The sequence below is a fragment of the Leptopilina boulardi genome, unplaced genomic scaffold (genome assembly GCF_019393585.1).
Source record: "Leptopilina boulardi isolate dan_hultmark-lab unplaced genomic scaffold, ZJU_Lbou_2.1 LbouV2_325, whole genome shotgun sequence".
NCBI lineage: Eukaryota > Metazoa > Arthropoda > Insecta > Hymenoptera > Figitidae > Leptopilina > Leptopilina boulardi.
In genome coordinates, this window is record NW_026137891.1 from 2,651,123 (window position 1) to 2,669,997 (window position 18,875).

At 22.2% G+C, this 18,875-nt stretch overlaps 2 protein-coding genes across 5 annotated transcripts in view; both read right to left on the reverse strand.

Moving 5' to 3' along the window:
• Positions 1-69: 69 nt before the first annotated feature.
• Positions 70-3,090, reverse strand: LOC127284547 (dynein axonemal light chain 1-like). 2 transcript variants are annotated; one of them, XM_051310027.1, is made up of 5 exons: positions 2,732-3,090; positions 1,956-2,345; positions 1,401-1,647; positions 389-666; positions 70-231 (listed from the first exon to the last, which is right to left on the reverse strand). In XM_051310027.1, the coding sequence occupies exons 3-5, from the start codon at positions 1,600-1,602 to the stop codon at positions 79-81; spliced, it is 633 nt and encodes a 210-aa protein (XP_051165984.1). In that variant the 5' UTR covers positions 1,603-1,647; positions 1,956-2,345; positions 2,732-3,090; the 3' UTR covers positions 70-78. The 2 variants fall into 2 exon arrangements, with proteins under 2 accessions (XP_051165984.1, XP_051165982.1); XM_051310025.1 differs by lacking the exon at positions 1,956-2,345.
• Positions 3,091-3,727: 637 nt separating this feature from the next.
• The window catches only part of LOC127284544 (GTP-binding protein RAD), a 52,534-nt gene continuing 37,386 nt past the window's right edge, over positions 3,728-18,875 (reverse strand). For all 3 annotated transcript variants that reach the window (XM_051310022.1, XM_051310023.1, XM_051310021.1), the window contains 3 exons: positions 8,912-8,994; positions 7,842-8,031; positions 3,728-5,952 (listed from right to left, as the gene is read on the reverse strand). In XM_051310022.1, the coding sequence (XP_051165979.1) occupies positions 5,669-5,952; positions 7,842-8,031; positions 8,912-8,994 (557 nt within the window). In that variant the 3' untranslated portion in view covers positions 3,728-5,668. The remainder of the gene's footprint in view (positions 5,953-7,841; positions 8,032-8,911; positions 8,995-18,875) is intronic.

Genomic DNA, 18,875 nt, shown 5'->3' on the forward strand with positions numbered 1-18,875 from the left:
GTTAATAATAATCTATATAAATAGAAAATAAATTTAAAAAATAAGATGGAAAAAATTTTGATAATGTAATATTTTTTTTTATTGATTAAAAATTGGTTCAGAGGGTTTTGAATTTTGTGGTGACGAATCAAGTTTTGGAATTTGACCCTCATCCGAACGAATAATTGGCTCACCATCCAATTTTTCCAAATTTGGCAATCTTCTTGCAACTTCCATTCGCCATCCCTCCGCCTAAGAAAATATTTTTCGAAAATTATTTTATTTATATTTTTTGATAATTTTAATAAAACGATTTTATAGAATTTTTTACTATGTTAATTTAATTTATTAAATTTATTAATTATCATACGGAAAAAAATTACAAATTTTATAGATATCAAAAAATTACCTCGGCACCCTCACAAAGTGGATTTCCAACAAAAAGTAATTCACGAAGATTTGGTAATTCGGCCATTTTTGAAAATTCATTCCACTCGCGAATCAAATTATTTGATATATACAAAACACGTAAATTTTTCATTGCCTGAATGCCCTTCATTTTTTCTATTAAATTATATGATATCCAAAGTTCTTCTAATGTTTCACCCAATGCTTCTATTCCAGTTAATCCTTTAATTAAATTTCGTCCCAATGATAAAATTTTCAAATTTTTTAATGAACTGATTCCTATATTTTGTGGGGGAAAAAAGGAAAATGTTTATTATAATATAGAATGATTTTTATTATAATAAATAATTAGAATTAGAAAAATTATTAAAATTTATTAAAATAAATATTTTAAAATATTAAAATCATTTAAAAAAATACATGTTTAAAATAATAAAATTGGTTTATTTCATTTTTTTTTGAAAAATTATTAAGATATGATTTTGTACGATTCGTCAGTGAATTTTTAATAAATTAAAATTTGAAAGCTTCCTAATAGAAAAACTTTCCTCATTAGTTTCCAAACATTCATGTAAGTTTAATTACCGTTCATGATTAAAAGTCTGATAAAGTTTTTCCTCGATTCCTTGATTACTTTTTTAAATCCCGCGAATGTTAAATATTTTTTCTCGCACAAAACAAAGTTACAAATTTTGTTCAATTAATTTTATAAAAAATTAATTTCTATTTTCGATTATTTATTTTTGTGACTATTTTTATTTTTTTGAATAAAAAATTTAAAAAAATAAAAAAATAAAAATGATATTGTAATTAAAAATTTACTTTGAAAAATATTATCTACTTGTAAATTTTTCAATCATATTTTTGTAGAGAGGAACATTTTTTCATGTGATTCGTAATTAAAAATTTACTTTGAAAAATATTGAAGTTGCTTGCAATTTTTTTTCAATCATATTTGTAGTAGAGGAACATTTTTTCGTAATTAAAAATTTATTTGACAATTACATTAATACCTGCAATTTTTTCAATCATATTTGTAGAAAGTGAAATTTTTTCACAATTTGATAATGTTGCCAAAGAATTGTCCATTTTTTCAATGGGTGGCCATTGAAAACTTATAAAAACTTCTGAAGCTGTTGATGCTTCTTGTTCATTTTCTTCTTCCCAACGACGAATTGCATCTTTACAGGTCGTTGGTTTTCCAACAGAAGACATTTTTTTTAAAAAGAAAACCTCAATAAATACTCTGAAAATTTTTTTCTGTAAAAAATAATTTAAATTATTTATTTTTTAAATAAATTTTTAGAATTTTATTTACAAATTTTATTTATAAAAATTTTTGTTTCAATTTTTAGAAATAATAATTTATTTCTATGTTATAAATTATTTTTAAAGAATTAATAAAAAAAAAAATTATTATAAAGGGAGAAAGTATTAAATAAATTGAAATTATTTTAAAAAAAAGAAAATTGTACCTTGTGAATTTTAAAAAATATTTGGATTTTTTTAAATATTTGAATTTTAAAATTGATATTATTTAAATTCAGGTAGGTGCGAAGGGTAATTACCTGAAGCTTTGTAAGGTCATAAACACTTGGAATTTATTGCATATTTATTATTATTTGAACTCAGTTGTGATTCGTGTCTTGATTTGTTCGAAAATAGAATATTTTCAGACCACGTGTTAGGAAAAATTAAATTTGTAGATAATAGCTTTTAATTTTTTTTTTTTGATAAATTTTTTCTCATATCATTTTGTGCCGGGAGTGTTCGAATTTTTTAAATCGCGTTCGTATGAAAGTTATAAAAAATTATTTAAAAAAAATTATTTTAAAAAAATTTATTTTATAAAGTAAAAATAAAAAAAAATTACCGTTTTTTGTTTTCGAAGTGTTCGAATTTTTTTTCGCGTGTGAAAACAGTTTCAAATGGAAAACAAACGCTGGTGATTTTGAAAGCTGATGAATTTTAAAGGTATGGATAATAATTATATAATAATATAAATATAATTAAATTTAATAATTTTTTTACACGCTTTTTTGTTATTCGCAAATATTTTCTCTTATACGACGAAAAAAAAAACAAATTTGCTCCCCTGCCATTAAAATTTAGTTCTCCTTGTGTTTTTTTATATGCTACCTCATAATCATAAATTTAACATCATTTTACGAGAGCTTTAGAAAATTTATATAAAATCGGGTTACACATAAAATGTCATTATCATCACAGAAATATGAAACATCAAAAACCTTTTCGTGCGATATAAATCAAATTATATTATGTTAATAAAAAAGTAAAACAAAATTTTTCATGAAAAGATTAATAATTAACTACGCTCACTTACCATAAGAAAAATACATTATATTTGGTAAATATAAATTTTTTTTTTACTTTTTATTTTCATATTTTATTTTTTAAATTTTATCTCTATTTAAAAAAAAGGTTCTGTGAACTGTCATTGAGGGTTAAAAGTCGTTGCTATGCAATTGTTTATATAAGTACAGAGCAAGTCTAAAAGGAAGGGCATTAATCGGCAAAATCTGACCTCAGACAATCGATATTTAGTAACGCAAAGTTACATACAAAATTAAAATGAAAAAAACAAATACAAAATTAAGAATTTATATTTTACAATATAAATATAGAATTTAATGGCTATTATTAGAAGTTCGATACTTTATTAATTATAAAAAAAATAATTAGTCAACGAATTTTAATTTTTTTTTTAATCTTTAGAAATTTTATTTATTTAAAAAGTATTTTTTTTTAAATTTATATAAAAATTAATTTGTAAAATATTGATAAATTGTTAACTAATGCTTTTAATTTTATAAAACTCACTTTTTTTTAAAAAAAATAAAAATAGGATTTTCAACAATTCGTAAATAATACCTGGTGAGTTTTATACCTTTATGATAGTGCTTTGTTTTTCTTTTATAAAAATTCCGATAAAGGAATAAAGATTCAGATTTCAACCACAATAAAGAGTATCGATTTTCACAAAATTTTTGCTCTCCTATTTTATTTCGCATTCAATGTAAAGTACCCATTGCATTGCTGTGAAAAATGAACCGTAAATTCTATTGACAATATATGTTATATATACATATATTGAAAATAAATCTTATTACAAAATAATTATTATATTTCCATATTATTTTAAAATACAAATTTCGAAAATTCGTACATTTTCAAATATTTGTCAATTGATTTTGATGTGGATGTAATTTTAAACAAAAATGTTCGTTGATTATCTTTTTTTTTTTGTATTTTTAGTATAATAAATTGACAGTTTTTTCATTGAATTATTTGATTTTTTTTTATAATTTTGGGAACTAAAAAAAATGCTGTTATGAGTTTCTGTATTTTTTTTTTATTATCGAAAGATTTGGCAGTATTGTCTTTCCACATTGTTTACAATACAACGAATATATATTATTATTTTTTTTTTTTACAGTATTATATGAAACACACGAATAGGGTCTTAAATAGGCTTTGATAAGATTGGATGCTGGGTAACCCCTCGTGTATGGAAAATTTTTTTTTCCATTTTTTTTATTGTTTTATACTACATTTCATATATACCACTTGACAGTTTTGAATTCGAAAATACAATTTTTAAATAAATTTTGTAAATTTATTTATTTATTTTTTTGATTTTATACATTAAATAATTCCAGTTAAAAATTTTAAACAATCAATTTAATAAATTAAAAATTCTGAATTGTTGGAAAAAAAAATTCAAAACTGTGAAAACGGTTAACATTATATCTGAAGATCATTGATATATTTAATTAAAGGACAAAAAGTACCTATAAGATTATATATATATACGGATTCTCGCTTAGTTTTATAAAAATATTCGAAAGGCACTTGATAAAAATCTTAGGTTGTCAAGAGACATTTTTATTATACGATTATACTTAAAAAGACCTATATACGTTTTTTTTTCTCGACAAATCGAAAATAAATTTATAATCGATCAGTTTGAATGTATTTTGTTTGGAAATTCCAGAAAATTCCAACAAAATGGAATATGGAATTGACAAATCTTTTGATAATTTTCGATTGTTTTATATATATATATTATCGTGTAAATGAAAATTATCACCAGAATATAATTATACACAATTAATCATATATCATAAACGTATATGCATAAATTTACTAAACTTATTTTCTACATCAGAGGTAATATATACATATCTTATATGAAAAAAGTTTATAATAATCGATTCATTTTTTTTTTCTGTACATATATAGAAACACAGACGAACCTTGCGCATTAACGATGATAACAATTTTTTTTTCTAAATTCCAAATGTTATATGTATATATAATAATTGGGAGAAAATTGATTAAAGAGTATAATTTTATAATATATGTATTTTACATAATTGGTTCTGGTTCCTTTTTTTTTGGTCCAATAAGAACGTCGTTTTAAAATCATATCTATTTGAAATTTTTTTTTTTTAACTGAAATTCATTTTTTTTAATTTCATTTCTAGAATATCAATATTGCGATATATTTATTATTTGCTTATTGATATATTCAATTCGGTAATAATATAAATAATAATTAAAACAAATATTTCATATCGAACAATCATTGTTCGATTTTAATCAAAGTTATATAATTTTAAATATATGACGTGAATTTGAACAACTAGATAATTAAAGCCAATCACGTGTTCTTTGAGTCAGTCTACATTTTACGAACCAATAACTCTGAACGCAATTGATTCGACGTTCATTACATTAAATTGTTGATCTCTCTTTGAAGTAGAGGTTGGCACATTTTATTTTTATTTTTTATAAATAATATCGGTCGATCATTAAGCCGAACTGATTTGTCCTTCCATGTATCGCCAATGATTTGATATATATATATTTACTTATAATTATATAAAATTACGATATAATAATAATAATTGTCAGTTCACCTATTTATTGATAATTTCACAATTTTTCTCAACTTCAATTTTTAAAAAATTTTTTCAATAAAAAAAAAATTTCGAATTTTGAAAACAAAATTTTGTTTATTGGTTTTGAATAAAAGAAATTTAGTTATAATTGCAGTAATTAATAACAATAATAATAATAATTATATTAAATATAATATTAATTCTAATAGAAATTTACAAAAGTTAAGAGAACTTGAAAAATCGTCAAGAAAAAGGCTAAAATTGATATATTTACGATTGATCGGTTTTTGATTATTTATTTTTTTTTACTTTCTCGTAGAGGAAGGTTTTTTTTTGATATATGATGAATTTTGAATTTATAGAACGTGGAGATTTTCGCAATTTTTAAATTTACTGTCCTCCTTGCCAAAGAGCCACGTGAGCATTTGTCTCGCTTTCATGCTGGCACGAACAACTCCACGAGATTTGTACCAACGTCCACTGCTTTCTCCATTTACGGTTCTATTATCCAAATGTCCTTGGACAATATTTAATCGAATTTGATTTAAAATTCCCACCAAGAGATCATCGACATTATGATTTATTCCCACTGAAATTTCAATGAATTTCGTTCGATATGTACACGCCACACATTTTCCATCTGAAAAAAATTGAAAAAAAAACATTTTTTTTAAAAATTAAATCAAATTTATTTAAAGTCACATAAAGTAGAGAAAAGATCTATATTTGAAAAATGAAAATATAAAAATTACCGACGTAGAAATCTACCTTACCGACTGACGGCAAAACAGTTTTTAAAATGGAAATATAAAAATTACCAACACAGAAATTTACTTTACCGACTGACGGTAAAACAGTTTTTAAAATAAAAATATAAAAATTACCAACACAGAAATCTACCTTACCGACTGATGATGAAACAGTTTTTTAAAAATGAAAATTTACAAAATTAACTTTTTTAAAACTGTTTTGCCATCGGTCGGTAAGGTAGATTTCTGTGTCGATAATTTTTTTATATTTTTATTTTTCAAAAAACTTTTACCATCAGTCGATAAGGTAGATTTCTATGTCGGTAATTTTCATACAATAAAACCCCGTTTATCCGAGATGGTATCCCAGTAGGAAATTCTGCATTATCCGAGTCTAGTCCGCGTCATCCGAGTTATTTTTAATTTTAGTTTTTTATAAATATGAGTTTATTTTTAATAAATTCAAATTGTTTAAATTATTATGGAATATTTACAATATTATTTTCCCCTTTGTATTAAATAATAATTGTTTAAACAATAATAATGTTAAATTGTAATAAATATTTAACAATTCGGATTATCCGAGTTTTCGCCTTATCCGAGGTAGCTCCGGTCCACATTAGCTCGGATAACCGGAGTCCTACTGTATTTTAAATTTTTCAAAAAACTGTTTTACCATCAGTCGGTAAGGTAGATTTCTGCGTCGTTAATTTTTTATATTTTCATTTTTCAAAATTTTTTACCATCTTGTTAATTTTTTTAACCATCTACATAAATTTTAGGCGTAAATAAATATTTGTTTCTTAAAAAAAGAAATTTATTTAGCACAAGTAGAATTTTATTTGGTGCAAATGAATATTTCTTTGAGTTAAATAAATTACTATTTGTGTTGAATAAATTTTTTTAAAGAAATAAATATTTATTTCATCAAAAAAAAATTACTCACACAAATAGAAATTTATTTAGAAAAAATAAATATTCATTTGGCGCAAAAAAAATTTATTTAACACAAATATAATTCTATTTAGCGCAAAAAAATATTCATTTGTGTTAAATAAATTTCTTTTTGCGCTAAATATTTATTTCTGCTAAATAAATTTCTGTTTGTGCTGAATAATTTTTTTTTAAAAGAAATTAATATTTAGCTCAATAAGAAATTTATTTAGCACAAATAGAATTTTATTTAGTGCAAAATAAATATTCATTTGTGCTAAATGAATTTTGTTTTTGCTCTAAATAAAATTCTATTTCTGCTAAATAAATTTCTTCACTTAAAATAAATAAAAAATTTATATTTGATTCAAATAAATTTTATTTGGCTCAAATAAACGTTAGTGAAAAAATTTCTCTGTGCTTATATAAATTTATTTAGCACAAGAAATATTTTTTCTCTTTGAATGTTTTGATTTTCTGTGTCGGAGAAAAAAAAATGCTAAGTTTCCTCGCAGTATAAATCCAATTAAATTGAAAAACTTAATTATAGATATAGAGAAAAAGAAGAATATTAATTAAAACTTAAGTATTTAATTTTCTAACGGTTCTCTTTTGTATTCCAGAAGGGAGAAAAAAAGTATTTCCTCATTTTTTGCCTTTCTGTGATTTATCGGATCTAAAATGTTTGTTTCTTGTTATTAAAATTTAATATATAGTGATACAGTAGGAAACTTTTTAGTCTGAGAGTGAGTGAGAGAGAGTATAATTTAATTAAGATATCTGTAACGTAATTTAAAATTAAAGTTTAACTTTGTTGAATACTTATATATATCCTGTTAATACATACCTTCGGGGGAAACAACTTTAGACCGTACCAAATCAACTTTGTTCCCGACTAAGATTGCCGGTCTACCTCGTAACAAATCTTGGTCATGTAGACGAGCCAAATGTTCTTGAGCCCTTTGAAACGACGCTTTGTCTATCACCGAATACATTATTATAAATGCATCAGGTTTTGGAATTTTTTCCAATTCACTCTGAAAAAGAAAGAAAAATTATTATTATTTTACTTAAAATTGTTATTGAAAAAAAAATTTTGATTAAAAAAACCTTTTTATCTCCACTGAAAAAAATTTATTTAATTCAAGATTATTATAAAATAAATATTTACTTGAACCAAATATTTTTTGAATAAAATAATATTTGGTTTAAATACAGAAATTATTGGTTTAAATACAGAAATTATTGGTTTAAATACATAGTTTATTAAAGTCAAATAAAAATTATTAAATTCAAGTAAATATTTAATACTTGATTTGATTAATACAAAAAATTATATAATGTAAAATACAAAATTCATCAACTAAATTTTATACAGTAAAAAAAATAATTAAAAAAATTATATATTTATTAAATATATTTCATTTAATTACACCCAGAGAATTTAATTTATTTGCGTTTATTTGGAACAACAAAATTTGAAGCAAATAAAAATATATTTTTCTCGGAGCCTAATAATTTGTTATTTATTTTAAATGAAAAAAAAATTTATTTAGCACAAATAAAATTTCATTTAACGTAAATAAAATTTTTTTTCAACTCAAATAAAATTTATTTGAAAGAAATAAATACTTATTTGTCTCTGAGAAAAGTATATATATCTTTTCTCTGGATGTAGATAACGTAAGATAAATTTATTTCTTCATTGTAGACTTTTTAAAGTTTTACAATATATTCTTCCCCATCAATTTCCCCCTTATTTTTTAACAATTAAATTGTTTATTTAATTAAAATTAATTGATTTAATTTTAATTAATTAATTAAATTTAAATTAAATTAATTTAAATTGAGTTTTTTGAATTTAGTTTAATAATTTTTTTTTCAAAGAAATTTTTTTTTTTTTAATTATTATCTCACCTTTGGGTTAGTAATATTCAAAAATTTCAATTCGCTCTCCTCTCCGTTCAGCATCACAAAAACAGATTGTTCACTGGGCATATCTGAAACAAATGAAAGTTAATTATTTAATTATTTATTGCGAAGAAAATTAAATTGAAAAACAAAATTTTCTTTTTTTTTCCCAAAATTGAAATTACAAATCAAAAAAATTATTTTGAAAAATAATGAAATTTTTCCTTAGTGAATAGAAAAAAATTTTTCTTTTAAGAAAAAAATCGAGTGGACTTATAAAAAATTATAATATTGTAAATAGAAGAAAAAAATTAAATTATTCTATAGTTTCGAAAAAGTGTTTTAAAAAAAAAAATTAAATTTCAACTTTGAAACAAATTCTGCGACAAAAACCCATGACGTCGGAAGTGACGTAATCTTTGTTCTAAAAGCGTCTTTGATGGGTCACGTTTACGATGCAAGTAGAAATCTAAGAGAAAGAGCGAGAGAGAGAGAGAAAAGACACACGAATCACGAAACCGATTATACTACCGGGGGGAGATGTTAAATGTCAAGTCAAAATTGACATCGGATCAAAATGATCGCAAACCAAAGATCAATCTTCGTCAAAAATAATAATAATAAAAAAAAAAACATGACACTAAATTGATGCGAATTTTTTTTTCGATTTAAAAAAATTTATTAAAATATATTTGAAAATTAAAAAGAAAAATTAAAAACTAAAATTAAATTATTAAAAGTAATAAATAATTTTTTTTCAATTTAAAATTATTTAAATTTTATTTTAACTACTGCAGATTAAAAGAATTTCTTGCATGTAAATTAATACATCTTTACACTTAATTTATTGGGGGGAGGAATAATAATAATTAATTAGGCGATTTGTACTCTTTGAATGGCCTTCAATCAAAAATAATATTGACATGTGTCAGTTTATATATATATATATATATATATATATATATATATATACATGTGCCAAAATGTCATATGAGGAAGCGTCGCATTTGCAATAACAGCGGTTCTATATTGAAGGATTGAATTACACTTCAATTAGCAGATTGATAATTGCATCGCAAAGATTTTCTGATGAAAATCAATCGATAATTAAACAATAGAAGCAATTAATCCCACGGGAGAAATTCTTTGTTCATTTTCCTCTATTAATATTCAAAAATTAAAGAATACAATTTTTTTTTATTAAAAAAAAGCAGAATATCTATTTTAAGAACAGGAAAATTAATTAATGAATTTTTTTTTACTAATAACAATAATAAAAATACCTAATAATAATAATATTTTATAATAATAATTCATAATAATAAATAATTAAAATAATAATAACATTATTATAATAGGGTCAGAATTTCTCAAACGGATCACATAAAATTCAGAAATTTTTTTTTTAGTCTCATTTTTTTTCTCAACGGTTTCTTACACAAAATTGTGTGAGGAATTAAAAAAAAAAAAAAAAAAAAATTTAATTTTCTATAGGACGTCAAGAACACTATTTTTTAATAACATTTTATAAATAAATAATATAAAAATCTATTAAATATGAAATTTTTTCAAAATAAAAATTATATTTAGAAACTACATTTTAAGACGAGAAAAACCCTTTTTTTTAATTGGTGAACAAGAACTCGAGAAAAAAATTTTTTAAAATAAGACTGCAAAAAATTTCAATTGTTTATAACTTTAACAAAAAAATTTTTTTTAACCTAAAAATTTCAGGGACTTATTTTTACAATGTAAGGAGTCAAAAGAAATGATTTTTGATTGAAAAAAAAATTTCTGAATTTTAGGTGATCCGTTTGAGAAATTCTGACCCAATAATTAATTATTAATAATAAAATAAATAATAATATATAATTATTTTATAGTTTATAATAATAATTTAATTTACACATAATAGTAATTTTTAATAATAATAATTTATAATTTACTATAAATTTTTTTTTAAATTATTTTTTAAAATCTTTTTTCAAATATTTAAAAAAAATTTTTTTTTAAATCTTTTTTTTTTTTTTTTTTTATTTGAAATTAAAAGTAAATCTTTTTGTTTTTAAATACTAGATTAGAAAATTTGAATAATGTTTACCACCACAAAAAGGGATGTTATTTAAAATTCTCTCTGTAAGAAACATATATTATACTAAAAACCATATAGTAGCATGTAAAATATAGAGTTTATATGTTTACCCACACAACACTCATAAATTGATGTTATTTAATTAGTTTGAGAGTAAATCATTTTCTATATACGAGAAAACAAAATTCTCATGGTTTTAAAATAAAATTTACCGTAAATTTTTCTTTACATTGTTATATATATATATGTGTGTGTGTGTGTATGTGAGGGGGGGGGGGTTAGGAAATTATGTCAAGGATTTCATTATAGAAACATTCATATAACATTCGCAGAATTATTTTCGTTAAACCTGACATAGAGCACGTCTGACAAAAATCTATTTTTCCCTCATAACAAGCTATTTTTTTAATATCTGTTCGCACAATATCTTATTTTTTTCCCCATATTTTGAAATAAGATTTTTTTTTTTAAATTATTCGAATTTTTTTTTTTTTTTTGTAAATAGTACACAAAAATTATTATTACAATTCAAGGTAAAAAAAAGGTTAAAAAAATGGAAAATTTAATAACTAAATAAAAAAAAATTAAATATCCAAAAATTATTCAAAAAAATATTCTAAAAATAATAAATATATTCAAAAAAATATTAAACAGGTGAAAAAATGGAAAATTTATAATGTAATAAAAACAATTAAATATTCAAAAATATATTCAAAAACATATTCTAAAAATGTATTTAAAAAATATATTTAAAAAATATATTTAAAAAATATATTTAAAAAATATTAAGCTACTTTGAAATTTAATTTGAGAAAAAAAATTGTAGAATCTGAAAAACCGGAAACATTTATATTGAATGAGAATAATTTTTTTTTTTTTAATAATTTTTTGATGGACAGTAAATCTTGGTTTACATGACGGATTTGAAATAGAAGAAGCATATAGGAGCGTGAAGTGTGAGAAAAGCAGACGATGAACAGACGCGAGTCTCTTCTATGATGTGCATTTATAGCGCAACCTGGTACAAATTTAAACACATCTATTTCTACACGTCTTCATGCACTTTTCACTTTAATTCTTTCCCAGTAAAGTTCCGTTTTACTTAATTTTCCACTGTAAAATCTAAGCACGCACGTAAACCAGCTGCTCTTCTTGATAATTCCAAGATTTTTGCTGTTTTTGTTTCTCTTTTTTTTCATTTTTTTTTTTTTTTTTTTTTTTTTTTTACTTCAATTCTCCTTGGCCTCGATCTCTTTTTTTAAATTAAGAGCAAAAACGCAATTTTTTTTTTCGACACTCACAAAATTCAATGAGATTCGATTATATTTTCGTTCACTGCGGTCCAAATATATAAATATAGAAATTTTCCTTAATGAGTTTTTTGCCTCGTAGTAAATATATACTCTCTCGTAGAGGGAATTTTAAAAATGGAAATTTAATTAACGGAATTTAATTTTAATTAAGAATACAGTTTATATGTAACGTAAGGTTCATGTTTAATTTTTTTTTTCTTCTAAATATTCACTTTTAATTTTTACAGTACACCCAGAGAATTGTTTTATTTGAACCAAATATAATATATTTGATTTAAATAAACGTATACTTGTCTCACGGCCTACTAGTCTATTTATTTGGCGTAAATAAAATTTTTTATTTAAATCAAATAAAAGTTTATTTAAGTGAAATAAAAATTTATTTGAATCAAATAAAAATTTATTTAAATCAAGTAAATATTTATTAGCATCTGAGACAAATGTATCATTTCTCTGGGTGTTTATTCTTAAAAAAAAAAAGATAAAATACAACTTCCTAAATTCTATTAAATTTCTCAATTTAATTTGAGTTTAATAAATAAATAAAGTTTAAATGTAATTGTTTTCTGATAGAATAATAATTATATTAACATTAAATAACATTTTTTTTTTTTTTTTTATTGAACTCAGAAAATTATTTTCCCTGACTGTATCCCATCTTCCGTCGTTATAAGTTAAATCACATTCAATTTTATTCAATAACTACAAACCAGAATCCTATTCTTATTTCATGACATACATTTTTTTTTTATTGTTATAATGAATTGTTGAGACGATTTTTTTTCAAGATTAAATTGAATTATTATTATCAGATTATCCGATTATTATAATATACTGAAAAAAAATTATTTAACTCAAATAATATTTGACTATATTATCAAATAAATATTTATTTGTATTAAATAATTATTAATTTGTGTCAATTAAATGGTATTTTTTCAAAATTATTTTTTCAAATATAATTTATTTAATTGAATTACAAATTATTTGGTTCAAGTAAATAATTATTTTTGGTTCAAATAAATAATTATTTGATAAATAGTAAACGATTATTATTACAATTAAAAATAAATTTTTATTTCATGTTTAGTGTTCATAGGTAAAATGAATACCTAGATAAAAGATATATTTAGAGTCAAATAAATTTTATTTCAGTTAAATAAAAAGATTTTCCGCTAAATAAAGTTTAATATGTGCTAAATAAATTTTTTTTATTTAAAACAAATAAAAAGTTATTATAAATTTTTATTATCTTCAAATAAATTTTACGTTTAATATTATGGCGTAAAAAAAATAAATTTTATTTGTTTCAAATAAACGACAATAAAATATTTCTCTGTGACAAAATTAATTTACTATTATCCCTAGAACATAAAAAAAATGATTAATTATTAAAAATTATTAATATAAAAAAATTTTATGCTCATAATAAATAAATTCTCGTTAAAAAAGAAAAATGACATCTATATAATTGAAAAAGAAAAAAAAAAGAATTTTTCTGCGAAAATTTTGAAAAAGAAAAAAATTATTGCAATTTTTGAAAGGTATCTTGTGAAATTTTTCTTAATTAAAATTTTATTTGATACAATTTTTTAAATTATATAAAGTTAAATGTCTTTCTTTAAAGAAGAAAAATTCTGAATGAAATCTCATTAACTTTTTTTTTCTTTTGCGCTATATATATATTACATTTGATGTGTGTGGCTTCTTTATATAGAAACGAATTAGAACTTTTTTTTTCATAAAAATCTCAACTGGTAATTTGAATGCTTTATATTTTCATTGTAAGCAATAAATTGATATCCTTTTGATTTTTCTCCTTTTTTTAAAATGTATTTTTCTCGCTTGAATATAACGTAGAAAATATATAATAGTTTTAACAATGTTACATTTTCATATATAAGTATATATATATATATACAAGTGGAGAAAAATGAAAGTCATTGAGAATAATATTCTCAGTTTTTATATTTATATATATATTACATAAGCTTTTAAAAAATAGTGAAGTTTCTCGTAAAAGTTACAGCTGCATGGATACTTGAATCCTTTATAGTATAACATTAATATATTTAACGAGATATGTTGCACTGTCAAAATAAAAAGAACGAAAAAAAGCATAGAAAAAAAAAGAAGAATTACCGGAAGTTGTATTATTTTTTACTTAATTCCATTTCTTGTTGAGCTTGCAATTAAAAATAAATTTTTTTTATTAATATGTGTATTAATGAAAATTTCTTATAAGAAAATAATGTTAAAGCTGAAATGTTTCCAGTATAATGTTTTTTGTATAATATTTTCGCGATTATAGGTAATTTTTTATAAGAAATTCATTATAAAAATTTTTTTTAAATAATTATAAAAATATAATTATTAGAGACTCTGTAATGAAATCATTACAATTTTATAATTATGAAAATGTAATTATAGAAAATAAAATTTTTAACGTGCAAAAATTAAAATATTATAAAATTAAAATTATAAAAATTTAATTACAGAAATTAATTAATTTTGTATAGTTATCAGTAAAATACAAAATTAATTAATTTCTGTAATTAAATTTTTATAATTTTAATTTTATAATATTTTAATTTTTGCACGTTAAAAATTTTATTTTCTACAATTACATTTTCATAATTATAAAATTGTAATGATTTTATTACAGACTCTCTAATAATTATATTTTTATAATTATTTAAAAAAAAAATTTCATAATGAATTTCTTTTAAAAAATTATCTATAATCGCGAAAATATTATACAAAAAACATTATACTGGAAACATTTCAGCTTTAACATTATTTTCTTATAGGGAATTTTCATAAGGGTAATATTTTTTTAATAAATTTTTTAAAAATTGTAATTTTTTGAAAAAAAAACTGAAAATTAGTATAATTTAATTTATATTTAAGTACCCGTGTGGAAAAGTGATGTGGGCCCCCAGCGGGGGCCCTTATGGATCGCCCTCATGCCATGAGGGCCGCATATGGATGATCCATAGGGGCCCCTCATGGAAACGACATGCTCATCGATGAGGGCGCCCGCATGGGCGATCCATGAGGGTGCCCCTACGGGCGCCCTTATGGGCCCTCACGTTTGCCCTCATCTTGCCCTCAAGTTTGCCATAATGTTTTTTAATCAATAATATTAATAATAAAAGTTTATTAATAATAAATAAGCTTAAGTTATGAATAAATAACATATTTATTTAATAATTATTCAATTTTAAATTAAATTCTTACTCAAATTGAATTTATTAATTAACGTTCTAATTAATTAACTGTCGGATATAATTAAAAGTAATAATAAATTAATTAATTAAAAAATTAAAAAATATGTAATTTATGCATACTATTAACGGATATTTTCATTTTTCAATTAATTCATACATAGAATTAATGATTAAACGCAAACCTGAGAAATAAATAAATCTAACGCATGGGGGGAATCGAACCTACGACCTACGGACTATGAGTCTAACGCTTTACCAACTACGCTACGCACGCTACTTCAAAACGAATGCTAACTTCTTGATGCTATTTAAACTTCAAAAATACCTAACAAAGAAAAGTGCTTAACATCATTTAGTTAAAGTTAAGAAATTAAATTATATTTTCCAATCAAATGCAATTTATAAAATATAATTAATTATATGCTTTATGATTATTATCATGAATCATCTCAGGTGAATTTTCAAAAAAAGTGTAAATATATTTTTATTAAAAACGCGTTTTTCGTTGTTTTGAATCATTAGAAACATTCATTTTTTGTTGATGAAAAAATATTTGACTTTTGGACTTAGAAAATTTTGCTAATCGATCATGAGGGCGATCCATGCGGGCCCCTACGGTGGCCCTCATCTATTTTGCCATAAGTGTGAGTGTTATTTTTAAAAAAGTGTAAATATATTTTTATTAAAAACGCGTTTTTCGTGGTTCTGAATCATTATAAACATTAATTTTTTGGTGATAAAAAAATATTTGATTTTTGGACTTAGAAAATTTTGCTAATCGATCATGAGGGCGATCCATGCGGGGCCCCTACGGTGCCCCTCATGGATTCGCCATAAGTGTGAGTGTTATTTTCAAAAAAAGTGAAAATATATTTTAATTAAAAACGCGTTTTTCATTGTTGTGAATCATTATAAACATTAATTTTTTGGTGATAAAAAAATATTTGATTTTTGGACTTAGAAAATTTTGCTAATCGATCATGAGGGCGATCCATGCGGGGCCCCTACGGTGCCCCTCATGGATTCGCCATATGGATCAGCCCTCATGGGCCCCCGCCGGGGGCCCCGAACTCTTGAGGGCAAGATCGTGGCTTTTTCCACACGGGTAGAGTAAAAAATTAATAATTTGTAGTTTGGAAAAAGAGAATTTTCTTTTTTTTTTTTTTTTTTTTTTGATAATCTTAAAGAGGTCAATTAAATGCCATTTTTTTACTTTTAATGAAGAAAAATTGACTCAAGACAACGTCACTGATAAGAAATTGTTCTCTAGACCGGGTTATTGTTTTCTTTGAAAATAAATGACATAAAGCATTTCACTTGGGTAGGAATCACTTGGGAAGATTAAGGAGTTGCAATGACAGTGAAAAAGCAGAAGGTTAGAAGAACAAAATAGAAAAGTAAATAGAACATATTTCATGAAAATTTATAAATGAAAAAAAGAAAGGAATACAATGCATTTTTTTCCATCTATACTAAATAGGGCAAAATTATGATCATTTTTATTAGAATTTTATGTAATTAATATGTAATTATTTTTCTATTATTAAATTATTATTCATTTCATTATTATTTATTATCACTAATAAATAAAATAATTAAGAATTAAAATGAAATTATTTTTGTATTATTAAATTATTATAATAATAATATTAATTATTATTAAAATTAATTATACTAATTATTATTTTAATTATATAATAATAATAATTATTATTGTTGTTATAATTATTATTATTAATTACTTGTCAATTAATTAATTTAATGTAAACTTGTCAAATAATTTAATTTGTTAATAAATAACTAATTTAATAATAATTAAATTATTATTTAATAAGTAAATTAAAATTTAATTTGATTAAATTACATTGAACTGTTTATTAAATTATATTAACAATGGGATTTATGGAAAAAAAAATTGACTTTATCGAAAGAAGAGATATTGCAGATGCAATGACAGTTTGTTGTCTTGAATTGGACCTAAACTAATAAAACCGCAAATAGATTCTGGTTTTTCCTCGTCTCGTTAAAGCTACGCACAAATTCGCTAGGGCATTTCATTTAATTTATAGCATTTATAATCAAGAGCAGAAGGTGATTTCTAATAATAAAATTACCTCACTCGAATCTTTTTTTTTTCATTTTTAATGCAAAAAAAATTAATTTTTTTTTAATATATAAAATAAAAATTTTACGCAAAAAGAATTTATTTAAAAAAATGCTTTTATTTAAAAAAAGTAAATTATTCAATTTTAACTCAATTTACTTTTAATTTCACGTTAATTTAATTATTTATTTTCATTCCATTCTATAGAATTAAATTTTTATTTTTCAAATTTTAATTTCATGTTTAATTTTCATGGCAAATTCTGTTTTTATTAATATTCATATAAATATATTAGTTGAATTTTGATTTAATGTTAGTTTAATTTTTTTAAATTTAATTTCATATTAATTTCGCATATATTTTAATTTAATCCTTCTTTCTCATTTAACATGATTTGTTAATTTAATTAAAAATTAAAATAATAATTTAATTGTTTCTTTGAAGGAAAATTTTTCTCCAACACTCATATACGATTTTAAAGACGATAAAAATATTATAAAGGAAAAAAAAAATGAAAAAAAAGAAATGTTAGATGTGATTCATTTATGAAAGCTTTAATTCAGTAAAATCCAGTTTCCTTTGAAACTTTTGCGCGCCCCGATATGGTGGGTTCGTGAAAAATGTAAGGGCATATAGTGCAAAATAAACGTAAAAAATTCTCTCTTTTTTTAAAAAAAAAAAAAATGTCTGACATTTTTTAAAATGGAAAAAATAAATTATGTTTGATGTGAAATTATTATATAAAAATGACTCGCTTTCTCCTTTGCTCCGTGGAGATATATATATATAACATTTAAAAAGGGTAAAATGTACTCCTATTTCAAAGTAATGTGCGCCTTTAGAGTGAGAGAGAGAGAGAGTGAGGCGAGAGTTTAGATTAGAAATTTATGCAAATCTTTAGTGGAGACAAAGTTTCTCTCAGATGAAGGATTCTTGAACCAATAATAATTAGGACATAAGTTACGCTTCAAGTACATTCTATTTAGACTGGGTAAATCTATTTACTGGGATAATTTTCAAAATTTATTTTTCATTTTCTTTTTTTCGTTATTTTTGTTGATAACTATTTTTTCTGTTTTTTTAAAATAATTTTTCATTAATTATTACACTGAAAAAAAAATTTATTTGATTCAAATACTTCAAATTATTTGAAAAATATTTAATTGGTTCAAATACTTTTTATTTGGATCAATAAAATATGTATTTCATTCAAGTAATTTGAATTATTTGA

Excerpts from the sequence above, each read along its gene's own strand:
- LOC127284547 (XM_051310025.1), bottom strand. Across the intron at positions 667-1,400 it reads TATGATTGAAAAAATTGCAG|GAATCAGTTCATTAAAAAAT; the intron begins GTATTAATGTAA and ends CACAAAATATAG. Across the intron at positions 232-388 it reads CACTTTGTGAGGGTGCCGAG|GCGGAGGGATGGCGAATGGA; the intron begins GTAATTTTTTGA and ends ATATTTTCTTAG.